The 19,086-nt window shown below is 40.5% G+C and overlaps 1 protein-coding gene across 1 annotated transcript; it reads right to left on the bottom strand.

The window, feature by feature from the left end:
* Positions 1 to 3,154: 3,154 nt before the first annotated feature.
* Positions 3,155 to 14,003, bottom strand: LOC124552578 (putative F-box protein At4g05475). The gene is made up of 3 exons (XM_047126900.1): positions 13,909 to 14,003; positions 10,663 to 11,144; positions 3,155 to 3,436 (listed from the first exon to the last, which is right to left on the bottom strand). Exons 2-3 carry the CDS (start codon positions 11,013 to 11,015, stop codon positions 3,430 to 3,432), a joined length of 360 nt encoding a protein of 119 aa, XP_046982856.1. The 5' UTR covers positions 11,016 to 11,144; positions 13,909 to 14,003; the 3' UTR covers positions 3,155 to 3,429.
* Between the last annotated feature and the right edge of the window lie 5,083 nt (positions 14,004 to 19,086).

Raw genomic sequence — 19,086 nt, 5'->3', positions numbered from 1 at the left:
GTAGGCTTTTTTGTACCAGCAAAGACTGCGAGATCGATACATAAAATAGTAAATCTTACCTCAATATAAGTGCATAATTGTCAAATGCGGTAAAAAAATATTGCCTGCCAGAAGCAAGACTTGAAACCTGAGCCCCATGCACTAAATATGTGCACATAGGCCCACAGCCACACTGAAGTGAATACTTGACATCAGTTGGTTTGATCTGGTGTGACAGACTGATGGGTTTAACTGCTGCACGTGAGGTGAGGTACGTCATCATGTCATCTCGTAACATCACGCCTTTGGGATGTTTCCCGATGTTAACGGCCTCACATTTCTTACATTAAATTACTTGTCTCAGCGACACCTACGTCACTTGAGAGATTTTTTTAAACATTAATGAGAATCACCCGGTTCACTCCATTCCGCTAGTCGTGTAGTTACATGCATTATTCACCGAACAACAAAAATTCCGCTAAGATAACATTTCACTTAGTATATTTCAATAATAATCATTCTGAGCACAGTGCTTTTATATGCTATCAATCATAACTTTATCAAGAGAGGTAATATTTTCTGCAAATTAAGATACCATTTGAATCCAAGTGTACTAGTAATCACAATATATTGTGACGCTGCTGAAGAGATTATACACAATACATGCAACATTTTAACTTAGCTTCTATCCACAATGTTCAACAGCAGCTCAGCAGGTACCACTGCGCTCAGAGTGTTGACGAAACACAAACATACCGTATCATCATTTCAGCCGCTGACACGTGAGCACCACTGTCATTATCTCGTGTACCAAATACCTTCACCTACATCCATACTCCACAAGTCACCGTACGGTGCATTGCGGAGGATATCCTGTACCAGTACCACTCATTTTCTTTCCTGTTCTAAACACATAATGCAAGGGAAAAAAATGACTGTCCAACAGCCTCCATACAAACCTTAATTTCTTGCATCTTATCTTCATGATTCTGACATTCATCACACCAACTAGAAGTCCTGTCCAAGATATCTCTTATACTCCTGAAGTTACTCAATGATGACACCTTCCCATACACAAAGCATCATCAGTAAATAGCTGAAAATTGCTGCTAACCCAGTCCTTCAGATCATTTCTGTGTATAGAGAATACAAGCAGTCCTATCAGACTTCCCTTGAGCACTCCTCACAAAACCATCATCTCTGATGAACACTTGCCGTCAAGGACAATGTACTGCATTCTGTTACTTAAGAAGTCTGAGCCACTCTCATATCTGGGAAACTAAACTGTATAGTCAGACCTTTGTCAACAGTCTGCAGTGTGGCACTGTGTGAAACACCTTCTGGAAATTAATGCATTCAACAGTGCTATCTCTCCTCTTTGACTGCGTAAGTGAAATGGATATTTTCTAGCAAATCTGAAGAGTAATTTCATAATAATGGAGTATCTTAGAGGCACACAAATAGCATCACTTGAAACCACATAATTTATAGATTAGGAAATATGCTTGCTTACATACAAGATGGCACCAGTACTGGTGTACTAAGTGTTGCCAAAAACAAGAAAAATCTACCCTCTGGAAAAGTTTTCTATTTGCTCACGAAGACTTCAAGTAGAAACAAAAACAAGCAACTAACTTCACAACAGCACAGTTATTTCATATTTTATTACAAAAATGATTATATGTAATTTATAAATAATTTAATTACAAATGATAGTCTTGAAAGCACCGTGGCACATGAAGTCCAATATTGTAGCCTCTGCACCACCATCTGCTTTCTTTCCTTATCTTGCCTGCCAGTCTCTTTCTGTCCTTTGACACAGCAAGCTTCAGCACATGGCGTTTACTTTGCTGCCAGTGGGTAGCACCTTTTTGCTTTTGGAAAATGGTGACCAGAATTTTGATGTTAGATCTTATTGCAGAATGCCCCCTCCTGTAGCTACCAAGCCCATGCTAACTTTTTTTGATTTTATTTTTTTGATTTTTTATTTTTTTTAAATTCCACTAGAGATATCTTTTGCTTGGCGACATATCTGTAGAGAAAAAAGCCATTCACAGAACAACACCAAAGAAAAGTCTTTTCCACCACTTCATTGTTTTGTTCACGAATGGGCTGTAGCTGTAAAGTTGATCATGTTCTGCACAAGTCTTTTTCATGTTATAATCTATGACAGTGTTAGCTTTATTGTTTTTGTAAGACTTCCTTTTAAAAATACAGAAACCTCTTTGGTGGTTGCTGATGTCTTGTGAAGAGGCAATAGACACCATGTTTATTTTTCCATTTGAACACTGGAATAGGATCCACCGCCGCCCCCCCCCCCCCCCCCCCCCTCCCCTTTGTGTGATTATATATACTTTCAGCTTCCCTTTTTTTATAACTTGTTCGTTGGCCCTTTCTTTTCTTCATAAGAGTTCCAACAGCTAGTTTCTGATTTTCCTACAATGTGTTTAGTACAGGTGCACTTTTATATTGAGCTCCGCTGCATCTAGTGTGGAAAATTTGAACTGCTACAGCTATCCTACAGCCAGCAGCTATGTAGCATGCGCAAAAACACATTTCACTAAATGGGACTGCTGCATCTGTATGGAATACAGTGGATATGTGTGTGCCTGTGTCACGTACTGGCAGAGTGCCAAATATGTTAAGCATCACAGTGCCTCCTTTCTGGGGAGACATAGGTATTAAGAGTTAAAAGATACAGCCAAAATATACTCTCTGATGAGCTGGATATAATTCCAAAGTTCAGTTTATTCAAATAGGCTTACCTAACAATTAAGTCATCTTATGAAACAGAGATAGAGAGAGAGAGAGAGATTTTGTACAGATACATGTAGTATCATTGATGAATATACAGGCAAAGTGAAAAGCCTGAAAATGGGGGAAAAAAAAGCACTGAACTAACAGAAATAAGAGTCATCGAGTCTCAACTGAATAATTTGAGAACTTTAAGTAGAAGATTTTTAACAAATTGCAAGCTAGCAAGTTTCATGAGAGAAAGGAAAAAGCCAAGAAGGAAACCCAAAAGGGTGTGGAAAAGGAAGCCATATGTACGGATTTTGGCAAGAATCTGCTTCTGCCTAACATATTAATCCAGTGAAAGTCAAATGCACGAGACGCTATACAATCATATGAGAAATGGTTATAACACTCACCATTATCCATCCACTGCCCACTTTATGTGTATGGACTTAAGGGTGTTCCTCTTGGCATTCAGGAAGTATCTCAGATCATCCATACCGACAATCGTGCATCTGAAGTCTACCTCGGTTAGTCGTGGGCATCCGTCACCCAAAGGTCGCAGCACAGGTGTGTGTTCCGGGGAGAGTGTCTCTAGAGCCAGCACACGCAGGTGCTGTAGACGAGACACTGCCTCTGAAAATTTCTCCGACTTCAGCAATTCACTGGGTATTCACAGTGTGCATAGTCTGGAGCACTTCTCAACCAAGTTCTTCAGTACCTGCAATCAAACAGTCCCCTACTATACAAACCTTTCCAAACAGAAGAATGGGAAATTTTGAGAGGGATGAAGCACCATTACTGGTTTAACCCATGTTTTCTGTGTGCTCTGACAAATACATATTATCAATTTTCATCAACGGAAGCAGTACAGCAAAATGACAGATGGATCATGGACAACTACATTGAGGGAAGTAAGTCAGTAATAGTGGGGAATAAAAGAAATGTAGCCACATCATCCACAATCATCAGACTGATTTACTGCTGAATAATAGATGTTGGTCCCGGGTCTGATTCCCGGCGGGGTCAGGGATTTTTCCTGCCTCGAGATGACTGGGTGTTGTTGTGTCGTCTTCATCATCATCATTCATCCCCATTACGGTCGGAGGAAGGCAATGGCAAACCACCTCCATTAGGACCTTGCCTAGTAAGGTGGTGCGGGTCTCCCGCATCGTTCCCCTACGCTCTGTAAAGAAGCATGGGACTTCATCATCATCATCATCAATAGATGTTGGTGCTCCCTACAAATAGGTTTCAGGCCCATCTGGCAAATCCTGAGTTAATTCTTACTGTGAATGTCGCAGCTGCTTCTTTTTCAGTCCAAGCAAATGTTCTGTTCAAATGTTCTACATTTCAATAAAGTCGAAGTCTACCTGGTTTTTAATTGGCTATGTGCCACCCACTAAGCATACGTACATCGGAACAAAATTTTTACTGGGAAAAAGCTCAACAATGGAACAATGTGTGTGTATGTGTGTGTGTGTGTGTGTGTGTGTGTGTGTGTGTGTGTTGTCTAATTTGGAAGATGGGCCTTTTGCCCACAGCTTACTCGATTGATAGTCTTTTTGTTGTGCCTGTCTGTGACTCAACGTCTCTGGTGAATAGGAATCTATACTTTTTATAATACTGTAATTTTTTTGTAAAATAAAATACAAATTATGTATTGAACGTTAACCTTCACATAACAACCTCCATTAAGTATTTCTCAGCTTCAGGAATAATCACTGAAATACTTAGTTTTGACATATGAAATAAATAAGTTCAACCTGGTATATCAGTCACCAGTTAGTAGCTAACGAAATGTTATTGCCAACCTTATCACTGCAGATTTCCAAGCAGCAAATCAAAAATCTTGCAGTGATCTTCTCCTGAAATTTGCAAATAAGACTTTGTTGTAACTTTGTATTTCTCACACCTCTGTTATTTAGACACTTCTTTATATACATCACTTTTCCGTTTTCTTTTTCTATCACCTTTTCTTTACACGAAAACATTCATGTTTACATGTATTTTCTACAAATTTTTGTGCATGCCCTTTTATTCCTGTGTGTTTGCCATTGCAAACAAGGAATGAGGTATCAAGTGAATATACCTTAATATTAATCTGGTGGCTACATTTTACTCAATTATTTCAACTAGCTGTACAATTACAGTCATTTTAGGTAACGAGCCGTAAGCGATAAATGGCTGGAAGAGACCAACACAAGGGTCCTAGCACAGCCTTCCTCTGCAGGCGACCAAATTTTAGGAAGGAATTTATAGTTCAAACACAGGTCTGGAACAACAAATTGTATATCAGCTAAGAAGCTAGTAAATGATAGGAACTGCTGAATTGTGGAACAATTGGCATGTTTACTTAGCCCCTTTTACTTATCTACACATATATAAAAGAAAAAACTGGTGGCAACAGAACCTCCAATATCAAGCAAGTGCACTTTAGAGAATGTAACACTTACCGAGTAGGTGAGCTTCTGTGCAACATGCAGACGCAGCTCGGACAGTCCCTGGCATTTGTAGTATAGGGTACAGAAGACACAGGATGTGGCTCCCCGATACATGCATACTTTGCGCAGGTTTGGGGCATTACGGAAAGTCTGTATCGCCTCCCAGTCAGTTCTGCCACCTTTACAAGTGTGTGTGTCACTGGAAGGCCAGTACCTGTCAGTAATTTGTTGACAGCTCATTCCAGAACAGTATCTCCAACATGTGGGAAAGACAATCCTTATAATGCCAATACTCTGGAGCAGCCTATCTTTAGCTTCTACATAATCAGGGGAAAAAAATAAAAATAAAAAAAAGGAGTGTACATTCTTTTACAGGTTTCCAATTCAATCAAGATTTATTGTTACAAGAGTACTACAGAGTATATGAAATGATTGCATTTACAGACCAATAACACAAGCAGTTCTTAGGTACCAGGTATCAAAACGTGCTGAAACACCCATTTTAGTAGGTTGTGTAGCGTCCATGGGCAGCAATGCAGGTGCTGACTCTGGTGACCAGTTTCTTGTATAGATGACAAATACCATCCTGGGATATGTAAAGCCACACCTGCTTGACCTGTTCACGTAATTCTGTAAGAGTTGTTGGTGGACTAGTCGCATAAGTCTGTTTTAGTCCCATTGTATCCCACATGTGCTCAACTGGAGACAAGTCCTGAGATGCTGCAGGCTGGAGAACTTGCTTCATGTCTTGCAGAGCATGTTGAGTTTTATGGGCCTTTATAGGATGCCATTTGTGGATGCCATTTGTGGAAAACATGCTGAGGATGATGAAGAGGTGATTCGCATAGAGAAGAAATGGCTTTGTAACCAGAAGAAGGAATGGCTCTGACAGGGCTTACACATCCTTGTGTCCCAGAGGAGGAAGGCCACAGAATGGAAAGGGAGTGTAGAGGAACCATCATTCATTCTTGTGAGTATGTTTCAACGTGTTCAATAAACTACTGTTGAAGGAAAAAAAATGTGGTGTATTACTTTCTGGGTGACCATTATATTTAGTAGTTAAATAGTATAGTGTGTAGGATAAGCAATCAAATATTATTGTCAGAAGGGTTGAATGTATTTGGAGAGAGAATAGTGCTCCTACACTATGTGATCAAAAGTTTCCGGACACTTGGATGAAAATGACTTACAAGTTCGTGGTGCCCTCCATCGGTAATCCTGGAATTCAATACGGTGTTGGCTCACCCTTAGCCTTGATAACAGCTTCCACTCTCACTGGCATATGTTCAGTCAGGTGCTGGAAGCTTTATTGGGGGAATGCTAGCCCATTCTTCACAGAGTGCTGCACTGAGGAGAGGTATCGATGTTGGTCGGTGAGGCCTGGCACGAAGTCGGCATTCCAAAACATCTCAAAGGTGTTCTATAGGATTCAGGTCACGACTCTGTGCAGGCCAGACCTTTACAGGGATGTTATTATCATGTAACCACTCCGCCACAGGCCGTGCATTATGAACAGGTGCTTCATTGTGTTGAAAGATGCAATCACCATCCCCGAATTGCTTTTCAACAGTGGGAAGCAAGAAGGTGCTTAAAACATCAATGTAGGCCTGTGCTGTGATAGTGTGACACACAACAACAAGGGGTGCAAGCCCCCTCCATGAAAAACACAACCACATTGTTAACACCACCATCTCCGAATTTTACTGTTGGCACTACACACGCTGGCAGATGACATTCACCGGGCATTCGCCATACCCACACCCTGTCATCAGTTCACCACATTGTGTACCATGATTCATCACTCTACTCAACATTTTTCCACTGTTCAATCATCCAGTGTTTACACTCCTTACACCAAGCGAGGTGCCGTTTGGCATTTACCGGCGTAATGTGTGCTTTATGAGCAACTGCTTAACCATAAATCCAAGTTTTCTGACCTCCCTCCTAACTGTCATAGTACTTGCAGTGGATCCTGACGCAGTTTGGAATTCCTGTGTGATGGTCTGGATAGATGTATGCCTATTACACATTACAACCCTCTTCAACTGTTGGCAGTCTGTCAGTCAACAGACAAGGTCAGCCTGTAAGCTTTTGTGCTGTATGTGTCCCTTCATGTTTCCACTTCACTATCACATCAGAAACAGTGGACCTAGGGATATTTAGGAGTATGGAAATTTCGGGTACAGATGCATGACACAAGTGACACCCAATCAACTGACCACGTTCGAAGTCCATGAGTTCCGCGGAGCGCCCCATTCTGCTCTCTCACAATGTCTAATGACTACTGAGCACAATGCACCTATTATGAAAAACGTATGGTTCTAAGGGTGTCCAGACCCTTTTTATCACATAGTGTAGGTACACCACAGATGTATATTAGTTAGGGGAAATCCCAAATGACTAGCCTGCCTTTTTCTAAAAGTTCTTTGATCCTAAGGGTGAGAAGTGATGAGGTGTCGATATCAGTGCTTGAAGAAAGCCTCTAACATACAGCCATATGAAATATCACTTTGGAGCCGTCAAGTAGGTTTTAAATTGAACCATCATCACGTATAATGTTGGTCACATATTCTACAGCTACTCAACAGCCAGCTTTTGCCAGAGATGACACAAACATCAAGCGGTTGTTTTATCTGGTTAATGGTCAACTGTACAAAGGAAGCACCTTATGTTGAGTCATACCTACTGGATGTAGCTTCATGCTGCTGTTGGCAGGACTGAGTAGCAGTGCCTACAGAGGTGTGAGGCTGTAAGTTAACAAGGTAATTGTGACCAAGTATCTTTATAACAAATGCTAAACAGTGGGAGTGTTGACAGAATGTTACCATACGAAGTTAAATGACATTGTTTTGTAAAGCCAAGCTCTCTTGCATGTGGGATAATGATCTTAATAATTACTTATATGTATCGTGCTTCTGTTATTACACATTTTCACTTTGTATATTGTGAATGAATCCCATTCCTCTATTTGTGCACTCCTTTGATTCACATTTCACAGGTCTATATGTTAATTTTGAAGCTACATAATATATTCTGGGTAAAGCAAACGCATTCCACTAAATGAATAAAACCAGCTTACTGTCAAGGTTTCTATGATGTGCAATACACAGTACAATGACCAAGTATCATAGATAACTGTTTATGTTAATTAATCCTCAGAGGATACACTATGATGAAGCTAATTACAGTGAAGACAGTTTTGTTAGTTATGTGTATTCAAGTAAAGGAATTTCAAGTTCAAAGTTTAAACTTTGGTGAAACATTCCAGTTAACTTAAATTTAGTACAATCACTATTATAAAATTTAGGTATTAGTAAATTCACTTCACCCTTTTATGGTGTTCACTCCTACTACCAGCCATCTTGTCGGAGTGCAGGTTATAGTGAAGCTAACAATTTGTCTATTCCCCCTCTATTGTTTTTTGATACAAAATCTATAGGTGTAGTACCATAAATGCATCGTTTTCTCATAAGATACAATTTGCAGAATTATATTACAAGCATCTACTAGACTATCATTTCAGTCCAATGCCTCGTGGTCAATTCAAGGTCACTGCTAATTAGGAACAGTTGAAACAAGAGAAAAGAATTGGTAACATCGGTCACCCCCACCGCCTTTCACATGGATGCATGCACAGCAGACTACTACTTCTCACACTGCGATGCTTTAAATTTAAATAAACTGTAAAATAATTACCGATGATTAGTAAGAACTTCAATATCTATCAGGTTGAGTGTAGATGCTGTTATAAATCACATACCCAACTACAGATGATTTAAGCTTTTCCATATAGTTTACTGTCCATTTAATCATTCACTGAACTGTTGACTGACTGTTGGTCGACACAAGTTATTATGTTGAATTAATAAAATGAGTTGCGCCCCCAACAGTGGATAATATCATACAACAAATTTAATAATTTAACACATTAACTGGAAAGCACCAGACTGTGTTCACAGCTATCACTGAAATACCCTCACCAAACATGGCAGAACATTCAAGTTCCACAACTGCACCTGAGACACCGTGCAAAATTAATTGGAGGACAAACAGTGCTAGAATATTTCTAAAGACCCACAGAAAGTGAAAATATTTTAAACTCCTAGCAAGTACAACTGGACCATCGCTCATTGCAGATTCGTTTGCCATGAAGACCTAGGCTGTCCTCCATCTGTCCAATGGCCAGCTTCACACATCCGTCCACATCAAACCCACCAACAAGCAACAGTACCTCCATTATGACAGCTGCCACCCATTCCACATCAAACGGTCCCTTCCCTACAGCCTAGGTCTTCGTGGCAAACGAATCTGCTCCAGTCCGGAATCCCTGAACCATTACACCAACAACCTGAAAACAGCTTTCACATCCCGCAACTACCCTCCTGACCTGGTACAGAAGCAAATTACCAGAGCCAATTCCTCATCCCCTCAAACCCAGAACCTCCCACAGAAGAACCCCAAAAGTGCCCCACTTGTGACAGTATACTTTCCGGGACTGGATCAGACTCTGAATGTGGCTCTCCAGCAGGAATACGACTTCCTCAAATCCTGCCCTGAAATGAGATCCCTCCTTCATGAAATCCTCCCCACTCCACCAAGAGTGTCTTTCCGCCGTCCACCTAACCTTCGTAACCTCTTGGTTCATCCCTATGAAATCCCCAAACCACCTTCCCTACCCTCTGGCTCCTACCCTTGTAACCGCCCCCGGTGTAAAACCTGTCCCAGTGAAATGTTTCTCTGCTCAGGGTAGCTTCACAATTGATCTGTGTGAGCACTCAAAACGGACTAATCTTTTTTTTTTTTTTTTTTTTTTTTTGACTCAATAAAAAAAAGATCCATTTACTCAAAGTAGCAGCTCTTGCTGTACTTTCAGACAATTCTATCTACACAAATCTTTGACTCAACAAGAGTCATTTCACCACCACATATGACACATTTTCAAGTCTCTTAATTTAATCCATGAAACATGAACCAATAGACGACATAGCCGTGCACAACAAAATCACTTAAATTAGTCCACTTTATTGCACTCGCTGCCATAATCACAAAATTTATCTCTTGAAACTTGCTAATACACCGAGAAATGGCAAACAAGAGAATGGTTTCAATTATGGCGCTAGAAATACACTGCCTCTGTTTTCGCCTCTCACTGGTTAAGTCAAAGAATCATCCCACTGGCTCTATGGAACTGAACCTATGAGCAGTAGATAAGCACCGCCGTGACTGCCATTGGCCCCAGTCTAGGCTTTAGCCCACATTATCAACCACACAAGCATACTGAATACATAATAGATTATATCTCTCACTAAATGATCCTAAAACTGGAATGCATTTTTAACATACAGTGAAACCAGATCACCAACATAAAATGAGCTGAGAGTCCTTTGAAATCTATTGTTTCCCCACACCTGTGTCAGAATAAAAGGAATAATAACACCCTATCTATGTCTTTCATGTAGAATAACTGTACAGTGCACATTTTAAGTATTATTAGATTTGTTACCGGATTTGGTATTCCTTGTCATCCCACATCTCTGGATCTTGGGACAGCCTTCTCCAACGAGGACACACTTTTTGTATAACATCTATGAGCTCACTGAAAGACATGTGAGACAAGATCTTTACCAAAATCTCATCAGGCATGTCATCAATGGTCACACGCCAGGAGTCTGTACTGCGTGCTGTGATGTCAGCTGCATCAGAAACTGCAATTTCCAACTGCTGCAAATTCGAATTAGTAGCAGTCACATCTGACAGCGAATGCACATTGTTGGTATTTTGTGAATCAGAAGTGACAGATAGCAGAGCTTCAGGCAACGCACTGCTCCGACACCCTGCAATGTCTTCACCAGGCATGCGGCATCCACTACTGTGCTCGGGTTCTGAAGCCGTTGCATTGTTGTGTGTCTCTTCGTATCTCCGGCAGTCGGAAGGTTCCGGGAATGGAGTTGTCGTGTGGACCTCCGTCAGAGATGCTTGCAGGCACTGAAACAGGCAAATAAAAATGCATATCCAAATCTGTATAATAAACCTAGAGTAAGATAAGTAAATGATCAAATTCGCATGGCTAGAAGCTGCCTTTCAAATAATTTTTTTATATGTGAAAATACAGCCCAGTCACACTAATGTGGCCACCAGCCAAATACCTGAACAACCACCTTTTGCAATGCGGGTCATTGCGAGATGTTGAAAGGTGGCTACACTGAGTCACAGCGCCAGAGATCGCGCCAAAGAGTATTATTCCACCGCCTCCACTGGCAGTGCTTGTTCAGAAGTTGTGGTGGTTAGTGCTTTTCTGAGAGGATGTTGATAGCTGTACTATTTGAGGCCATGTCGTGTGCAGTTGTTTTGATGGGCTAGACAGCAGACATTGTTCGAATGGAGATGTTGTAATGATCAGAGTGTATTTTTAGTCAATATATATGAAGGTAAAAAACATTTTTTTTTTTTCCCTAACTAACAATGCCTCTAGGTCACAGGTTCAGTCAACAAAGCATCTGGCTTGTGTTCATGTATTAGACTGTAATTCGGGTTTCTATGTGCAATTATAGTATTTCAGTTTTTTTTAATTAATTCAGTGTAAATGGTATTTAAAATATCTTGTCTTATTGAGGAAGAACCGTGCCAGATGTGTACGTTGAATCACACTTCCACACACAGAACAGTTACACTTGTGCTTTGTTGTTCCATAGTTTTTGTCTCGTAGCTTTTATAGTTGCTGGGGACTTAATTAATTAATTGTGGTAACGGAAATTTCCTTTCATTCTTTGTTGTCATTCTATGCAGTCAGATTGCGTACTAATAATAGTCAGGGCCAACCGGTTACGAGACTGCGTAACCGAACAGACAGCTACTAAATCAAAAAATTAAAATTATTTGCATTGTATATAATTAAGCCCCGATGCAATGTGCAGGGAGAGAGTCAGCGAGGTTGTGGAAGGTACTGACACGGATGTGGGGCTGTGCTGACTCCAGTGCCTCGGCCAGCTGCACCAGGTTTCTCGGTTGAGGATCCACAGCGCAATAGCGGTGGTCCCACAGATTGTCAGCTGGGTTTTAAATTCAGGTGGTTTGGTGGTGAAGGGAGTACAGTAAACTCATCCCGGTGCTCTTCGAACCACACACTTACACTGCAAGCTGTGTGACTTATTTCAGTGTCCTGCCGGTAGAAGCCATCAGGCCGACGAAAAACAAACGGAATGTAAGAGTGTGCAAGGATAGAGGCATACTTGTGTTGATCCACTGTGGCTTTCAGAATGAGATCACCCAGAAAACGCCACGAAAATATTCCTCAAACCGTAATATTCCTTCCTCCAGTCTGTAACCTTACGACAATTGTTGCAGGATGTTTGCTTTCGGACATTTTATGCCGTACACACCAATGGCCGTCTGTACAATGGAATATAAAATGTGATTCATCTGATGACACTACCTGTCACTACTCAGTGGACATCCAGTTGCAATACTGGCATGCTTGTTCCAGCCTTTGTCACCAATGAACAGCAGTCAGCATGGGAGCACGAACCGAGCACCTGCTGCAGAGACCTACACACAGCAACACTGGCTGAATGATCATTGAGGAGACACCGTTGGTAGCCCCTCGGTTCACCTGGGCAGTCAGTTGTTCAAAAGTCTATTAGCTTGTTTACATCTCTGCAGCCATCATTTGATGCTAAATCACAGTAAGACTCAGTTTTTACAGTTTCTAACTCACAATTCAACAAGAACTGATATTTTAATCAGACAGAATGGGCATGTTATAAGTGAGACGGAACAGTTCAAGTTCCTAGGCGTACGGATAGATAGTAAGCTGTTGTGGAAAGCCCATGTTCAGGATCTTGTTCAGAAACTAAATGCCGCTTTATTTACCATTAGAACAGTATCTGAAATAAGTGACATTTCAACAAGAAAAGTAGTCTACTTCACATATTTTCATACGCTTATGTCATATGGTATTATTTTTTGGTATAATTCTTCTGATTCAAAAATGGTATTTTTGGCTCAAAAATGGGCTGTTCGAGCTATGTGTGGTGTAAGTTCGAAAACCTCTTGTCGACCCCTATTCAATAGTCTGGGAATTTTGACATTGCCCTCACAGTGTATATTTTCTTTAATGTCATTTGTTGTTAGCAATATTAGCTTATTCCCAAGAGTTAGCAGCTTTCACTCAGTTAATACTAGGCAGAAATCAAATCTGCATGTGGAATGCACTTCCTTGGCTCTTGTGCAGAAAGGAGTGCAGTATTCTGCTGCATCCATTTTCAATAAGCTACCACAAGAACTCAAAAATCTTAGCAGTAGCCCAAATGCTTTTAAGTCTAAACTGAAGAGTTTCCTCATGGCTCACTCCTTCTATTCTGTCGAGGAGCTCCTGGAAGAGCTAAAAAATTAAGCAAATTCCAGTGTTACATTCTTGATTTTCTTTATTTAAACGCCCACGACGTGTCAGCTGAATATGTTTCTTATATTTCATTTTATCTGTTTCTACAATTGTGTTATAATTTCATGTATTGACTCGTTCCATGACCATGGAGACTTCTCCTTAATGTGGTCCCACGGAACAATAAATAAATAAATAAATAAAATAAATCTATGGACCGTGCTGCACCACAGTTGCTTTGGTGCTGGTTTTGGATACCATCATTTTGCCACGCATGGTATACTTTAACAGCAGCGGCACATGAACAGTTTACAAACTTAGCCATTTTGGAAATTCTAAAACCTTTGGCCCAAAAGCCAATGATCTTACCCTTTTGGATGTCCAATAAACTGGCTCTGTTTCCACAATATGACAATGAATGCACTCCAGAATGAGATATTCACTCTGCAGCAGAGTATGCACTGATATGAAACTTCCTGGCAGATTAAAACTGTGTGCCCAACCGAGACTCGAACTCGGGACCTTTGCCTTTCGCGGGCAAGTGCTCTACCATCTGAGCTACCGAAGCACGACTCACGCCCGGTCCTCACAGCTTTACTTCTGCCAGTATCTTGTCTCCTACCTTCCAAACTTTACAGAAGCTCTCCTATGAACCATGCAGAACTAGCACTCCTGAAAGAAAGGATACTGCGGAGACACGGCTTAGCCACAGCCTAGCCTAGCCTAGTTTCATATCAGCGCACACTCCGCTGCAGAGTGAATATCTCATTCTGGAAACATCCCCTAGGCTGTGGCTAAGCCATGTCTCTGCAGTATCCTTTCTTTCAGGAGTGCTAGTTTGCCATGGTTCGCAGGAGAGCTTCTGTAAAGTTTGGAAGGTAGGAGACGAGATACTGGCAGAAGTAAAGCTGTGAGGACTGGGCGTGAGTTGTGCTTCGGTAGCTCAGTTGGTAGAGCACTTGCCCGGGAAAGGCAAAGGTCCCAAGTTCGAGTCTTAGTCAGGCACGCAGTTTTAATCTGCCAGTAAGTTTCAATGAATGCACTGTTTCCCATGTCCCCCTGACATGCTTTGTATGTATACCCTCCACTGCTAGTGCTGCAACTTGCAATCTGTGAGTGGTTATCGCACATTAATGTCAACGTAGGCGGTGGCTCATTAATATGACTGGATCTCTTATCTATTTAAAGATTAACTTATACTGTGCTGGCATAATGTGATGTCATCATGTGGCAGTGACAAATCCCTCTCGAGACAACCACCGGCTGACACTTCATGAAACACAGAAACATTAGCAATATAAAATTTGACACATTAAAGGGACCTCAACAGGAATTGAGGGTTTTGGGACAGGAATGTTAATCTTATTCAGACACAATAAAAATATGAAAATATCGGACACAGAGGGAAAACAGAGCTTTTGATCAGGGATGTTAGTGGAACTATGGAATGTACAATATATGCAAAAAAAGATTGTTATGCCACATTGTTGTCTTTGCAAACTGCAAACCAACTGTTACCTTCCAACCTAAGCTGGCCCTCTGCTACACTATGGTTCCATTTCTAACTGCTGCAACTTCATCCAAAAGAATATTCCTCTCCCCCCCCCCCCCCCCCCCCACTGCATGGATCACCACCGCCACTTATATAAACATATTAAACAAACTTATGTAAGTGACCATCGAAAGAAATGAATTGCATACGGTTTGCAGGGCAATTTCTGTAATGTTTGGAATGTAAGAAATGGATCTTGTGGAGGAAAAGCTGTGAGGGTGGCTAGCGAGTCATGCTTGGATAGCCCAGTCATATAGAAATTGCTCGCAATACTGCACTTCAAAATACATACGAATGGCTCGGGTTCTTCATTAGGCCTAAAATTCATTCATTGCTCAACAAGCAGCTTTGAGTGCAAACAGACAATTTATCCCCTTCCCCCTTTCCTTATACTATATTCACAGGTCAGTTTAAAGAACATTGTTCAACTACTTATTAATGATGATCGTTCTAATTCATGTACATAACGTTGTTCAAACAACACTGCAGTGTAAATCCTGTTTTCTACTTGCTTTATGTGATTTGCAACAGATAGAACAGTGGAGCATTTGTAATCTCAACTTTGGCATCGTCCGATGCAGTTCCCAACAATCAGTCTTTCCTTCTCATCCCATATGGTAAGTCTCCCCTGACTCAAGGTTCTGGCCGACTTTCCCAAAATCTACCTCTTTTCCTAGACATCTCCAGTCCTTTACCTTCAACCTTCTTCCTTCCCCTTCAACCCTTCTACTTGAAGAAAGAACCACTGGCTCTGAAAGCTTGCCAATTACAAACATCTTTTATGTCTGTGTTCTGCCGCTGCTTGGTGAATAGGTTTTTTTTTTATCTATCCAATTAAATAATTTTGTCAATAATTGATTATTTACACCACCAGTTGTTTGATTTGCAATGTACTGCACACTGTGGAAGTATATACACAAGGAAGTGTTATTTGTGCAACTTGCACTATGGTCTTTGTTTAGCTATTGTATGCACTATGGCCTTTGTTTACTTATTGTAGCATTTTGCTCTGTTGATATTACTGATCGATAACCACTGTTTCATGATGCCAAAACAAGAGTTTAATTTCAACAGCAGTATAACGGCAATGAAGAAACTTTAGAATGTACATTGTGCAAATCAAACTTTGCAATTGGACATGGAGGAAGATCTGACATTGTGAATCACTTTAAGACAAAGAAATACTGCATGAGTGCTCAAATGAAATGCATTTATTGATAAAGTACACAAAAGTGAAAAGTACAGTGACAGAGTTAGTTGCTGAATTTCATGTTCTGAGGATCATTTTGCACAATAGATTGTAATGATGTGGAATGAGTCATTTCACATTCACATCACAAAGTAATTTGTACATATGGTTACATTCTGAACATTTTTAAGTTTTTTTCTTACAAAAATAAAAAATATTCAGATGTTGTGAGTTAGGAACAGAAATTCCTCTATGGGGCAGGAGTTGTAGAGGAGAAAATTTCTCAGTCCCTCTCCAAGATTTGCAATGATTCTGAGTCGCAAATGTGGCTGAACTAAGTTGTTTTAGGAGTTCCAATGTCTGCGTTTTCCAATTTAAATTATCATCAATGAGGACACGTAAGTTGGTGCAGTAACTCAGTAGATGAGTGTGTTGTGTCTTTTTATAATTGAGGGTGATAACACTCACAGAAAACCAGTCAATGATACTTTAAGAACTTTTATTATCATTTCTTCTGTTTCTGTATATATCTTTGGACTGATTACAATATTAGTGTCACCTACAAAAAGAACTAATCTCGTTTGTTGTATATTAGACAGAAGATTGTTTACAAATATGAGGAACAATAATGGACCTCAGACTGAGACTTCGGAAACCTCTCACGTGATTTCTTCCGTCAGAATTATCTCCGCAGGCTATATTTTTTGAATTACTAACTATAACTTTCTGCATGCTTTTGATTAGATATTGCTTATCCATTGGTTGGCTGCACCATCTTCCCAATGAAAACAACAATTTATCTAGGTGAATACTGTGATTCACACAGTCAAATGCCATAGATAGGCTGCAGAAAATACTGACAATGAAACTTCCTGGCAGATTAAAACTGTGTGCCCGACCGAGACTCGAACTCGGGACCTTTGCCTTTCATGGGCAAGTGCTCTACCATCTGAGCTACCGAAGCACGACTCACGCCTGGTACTCACAGCTTTACTTCTGCCAGTACCTCGTCTCCTACCTTCCAAACTTTACAGAAGCTCTCCTGCGAACCTTGCAGAACTAGCACTCCTGAAAGAAAGGATATTGCAGAGACATGGCTTAGCCACAGCCTGGGGGATGTTTCCAGAATGAGATTTTCACTCTGCAGCGGAGTGTGCGCTGATATGAAACTTACTGGCAGATTAAAACTGTGTGCCCGACCAAGACTCGAACTCGGGACCTTTGCCTTTCGCGGTAGAGCACTTGCCCACGAAAGGCAAAGGTCCCGAGTTTGAGTCTTGGTCGGGCACACAGTTTTAATCTGCCAGGAAGTTTCATATCAGCGCACACTCCGCTGCAGAGTGAAAATCTCATTCTGGAATATTGTCAATATTTTATTATTTAAAGCTTGTAAAATCCGGTGAGAACACGTAAATATAGTTCACAGTAGAGTAATCCTTCAGAAATCCAAACTGTGGTTTGCTATTGATAATACTGTTGCTAAGGTGAGAGACTGTTCTAGAATACGTCACCTCCTCAAGAATTTTGGAAAACGCCAGCAATGATACAGGTTGGTAGTTATTGACGTGTCTCTTATCACCTTTTTTTTAAAGAGCAGTTTAACAATGGCATATTTCAGTTTCTCTGGAAACTTGCCTTGAGTGAGTGATGCATTACAAATTTCAGATAGGACCAGGCTTACTGTGCGGGAACAAATCTTTAGTCCTCTATTGGAAACACCATCAAAACCAGATGAGCTTTTGTTTTTGAGGGAATGTATAACTTTCTTAATATCAGAAGGAGAAGTTGGTGATACATTCATATGACTGAATTTTATGAGAGTTACTTTTTCAACATACTGCTGTGGTTTTTCTCTGCACAGTAACTGTAAAAAAGTCATCTGGGATCTACTGAGTGTATGATGCAAAGTTTAAATATGTCTATTAAATTTTGTCAACACAATTTGTGTCCCTTTTTCCCCAAACCATGCCATATCTTTTTCTAAACTTTTCAAAATGTCCAGTTTTCTTTGAATAAAAATGGAAAGGTCACCCTAGCTTAGTCATTGCATGAACTCAGCTGGTCTTAAAAATGTGCAATAACGCTCTTCAATTTTAGTTTACACTTATATTTCTACTTTATGCAAAACAATGTTCTCTCCCCCTTTTCCTCTGCTCATACTTTTGTTGATATCTATGTCATCATCTATGAATCTCTATGGTTTCTGAAGACACACTCTCTAAAACATGGTTTTCACAGGACGGCACCTCACAATGTGACAACTTATCAGCTTTTTTTTTTTTTTTGTTATTGTGTATGGTTTGACATGTAAATTTAGTCACCACTCATTCAAAAATTTTGCCACTTCTCTGTCGTCTTGGATCACAGACTTTCATTAAGAAAACAAATTTAGTAAAACATGGCACCAAAGTTGTTGAGAGAGGATGTGCACACATGGAGCAATAACACAATAACACATATTTAGGGGGGGGGGGGGGGGAATTGGTTTGTTGAAGGTAAAGGATTTAAATAATAATAATAATAATAACAATAATAATAATACAAAATAATGATACCCCCCCCCCCCAAACACACACACACACACACACACACACACACACACACACACACACTCTCTCTCTCTCTCTCTCTCTCTCTCTCTCTCTCTCTCTCTCTCTCTCTCTTTCATCTGTTGTGACCCCATTCAGCTTTGCCACATATCCTATTTTAAAACTTCCTGGCAGATTAAAACTGCATGCCGGACTGAGACTCGAACTCGGGACCTTTGCCTTTCGCGGTAAAGTGCTCTACCATCTGAGCTGCCCAA

This window comes from Schistocerca americana, chromosome 10 (genome assembly GCF_021461395.2).
Source record: "Schistocerca americana isolate TAMUIC-IGC-003095 chromosome 10, iqSchAmer2.1, whole genome shotgun sequence".
In the NCBI taxonomy this organism is placed as follows: domain Eukaryota; kingdom Metazoa; phylum Arthropoda; class Insecta; order Orthoptera; family Acrididae; genus Schistocerca; species Schistocerca americana.
Note: the sequence above shows the minus strand (reverse complement) of the source record. Positions and strands in the feature narration are given on the sequence as shown.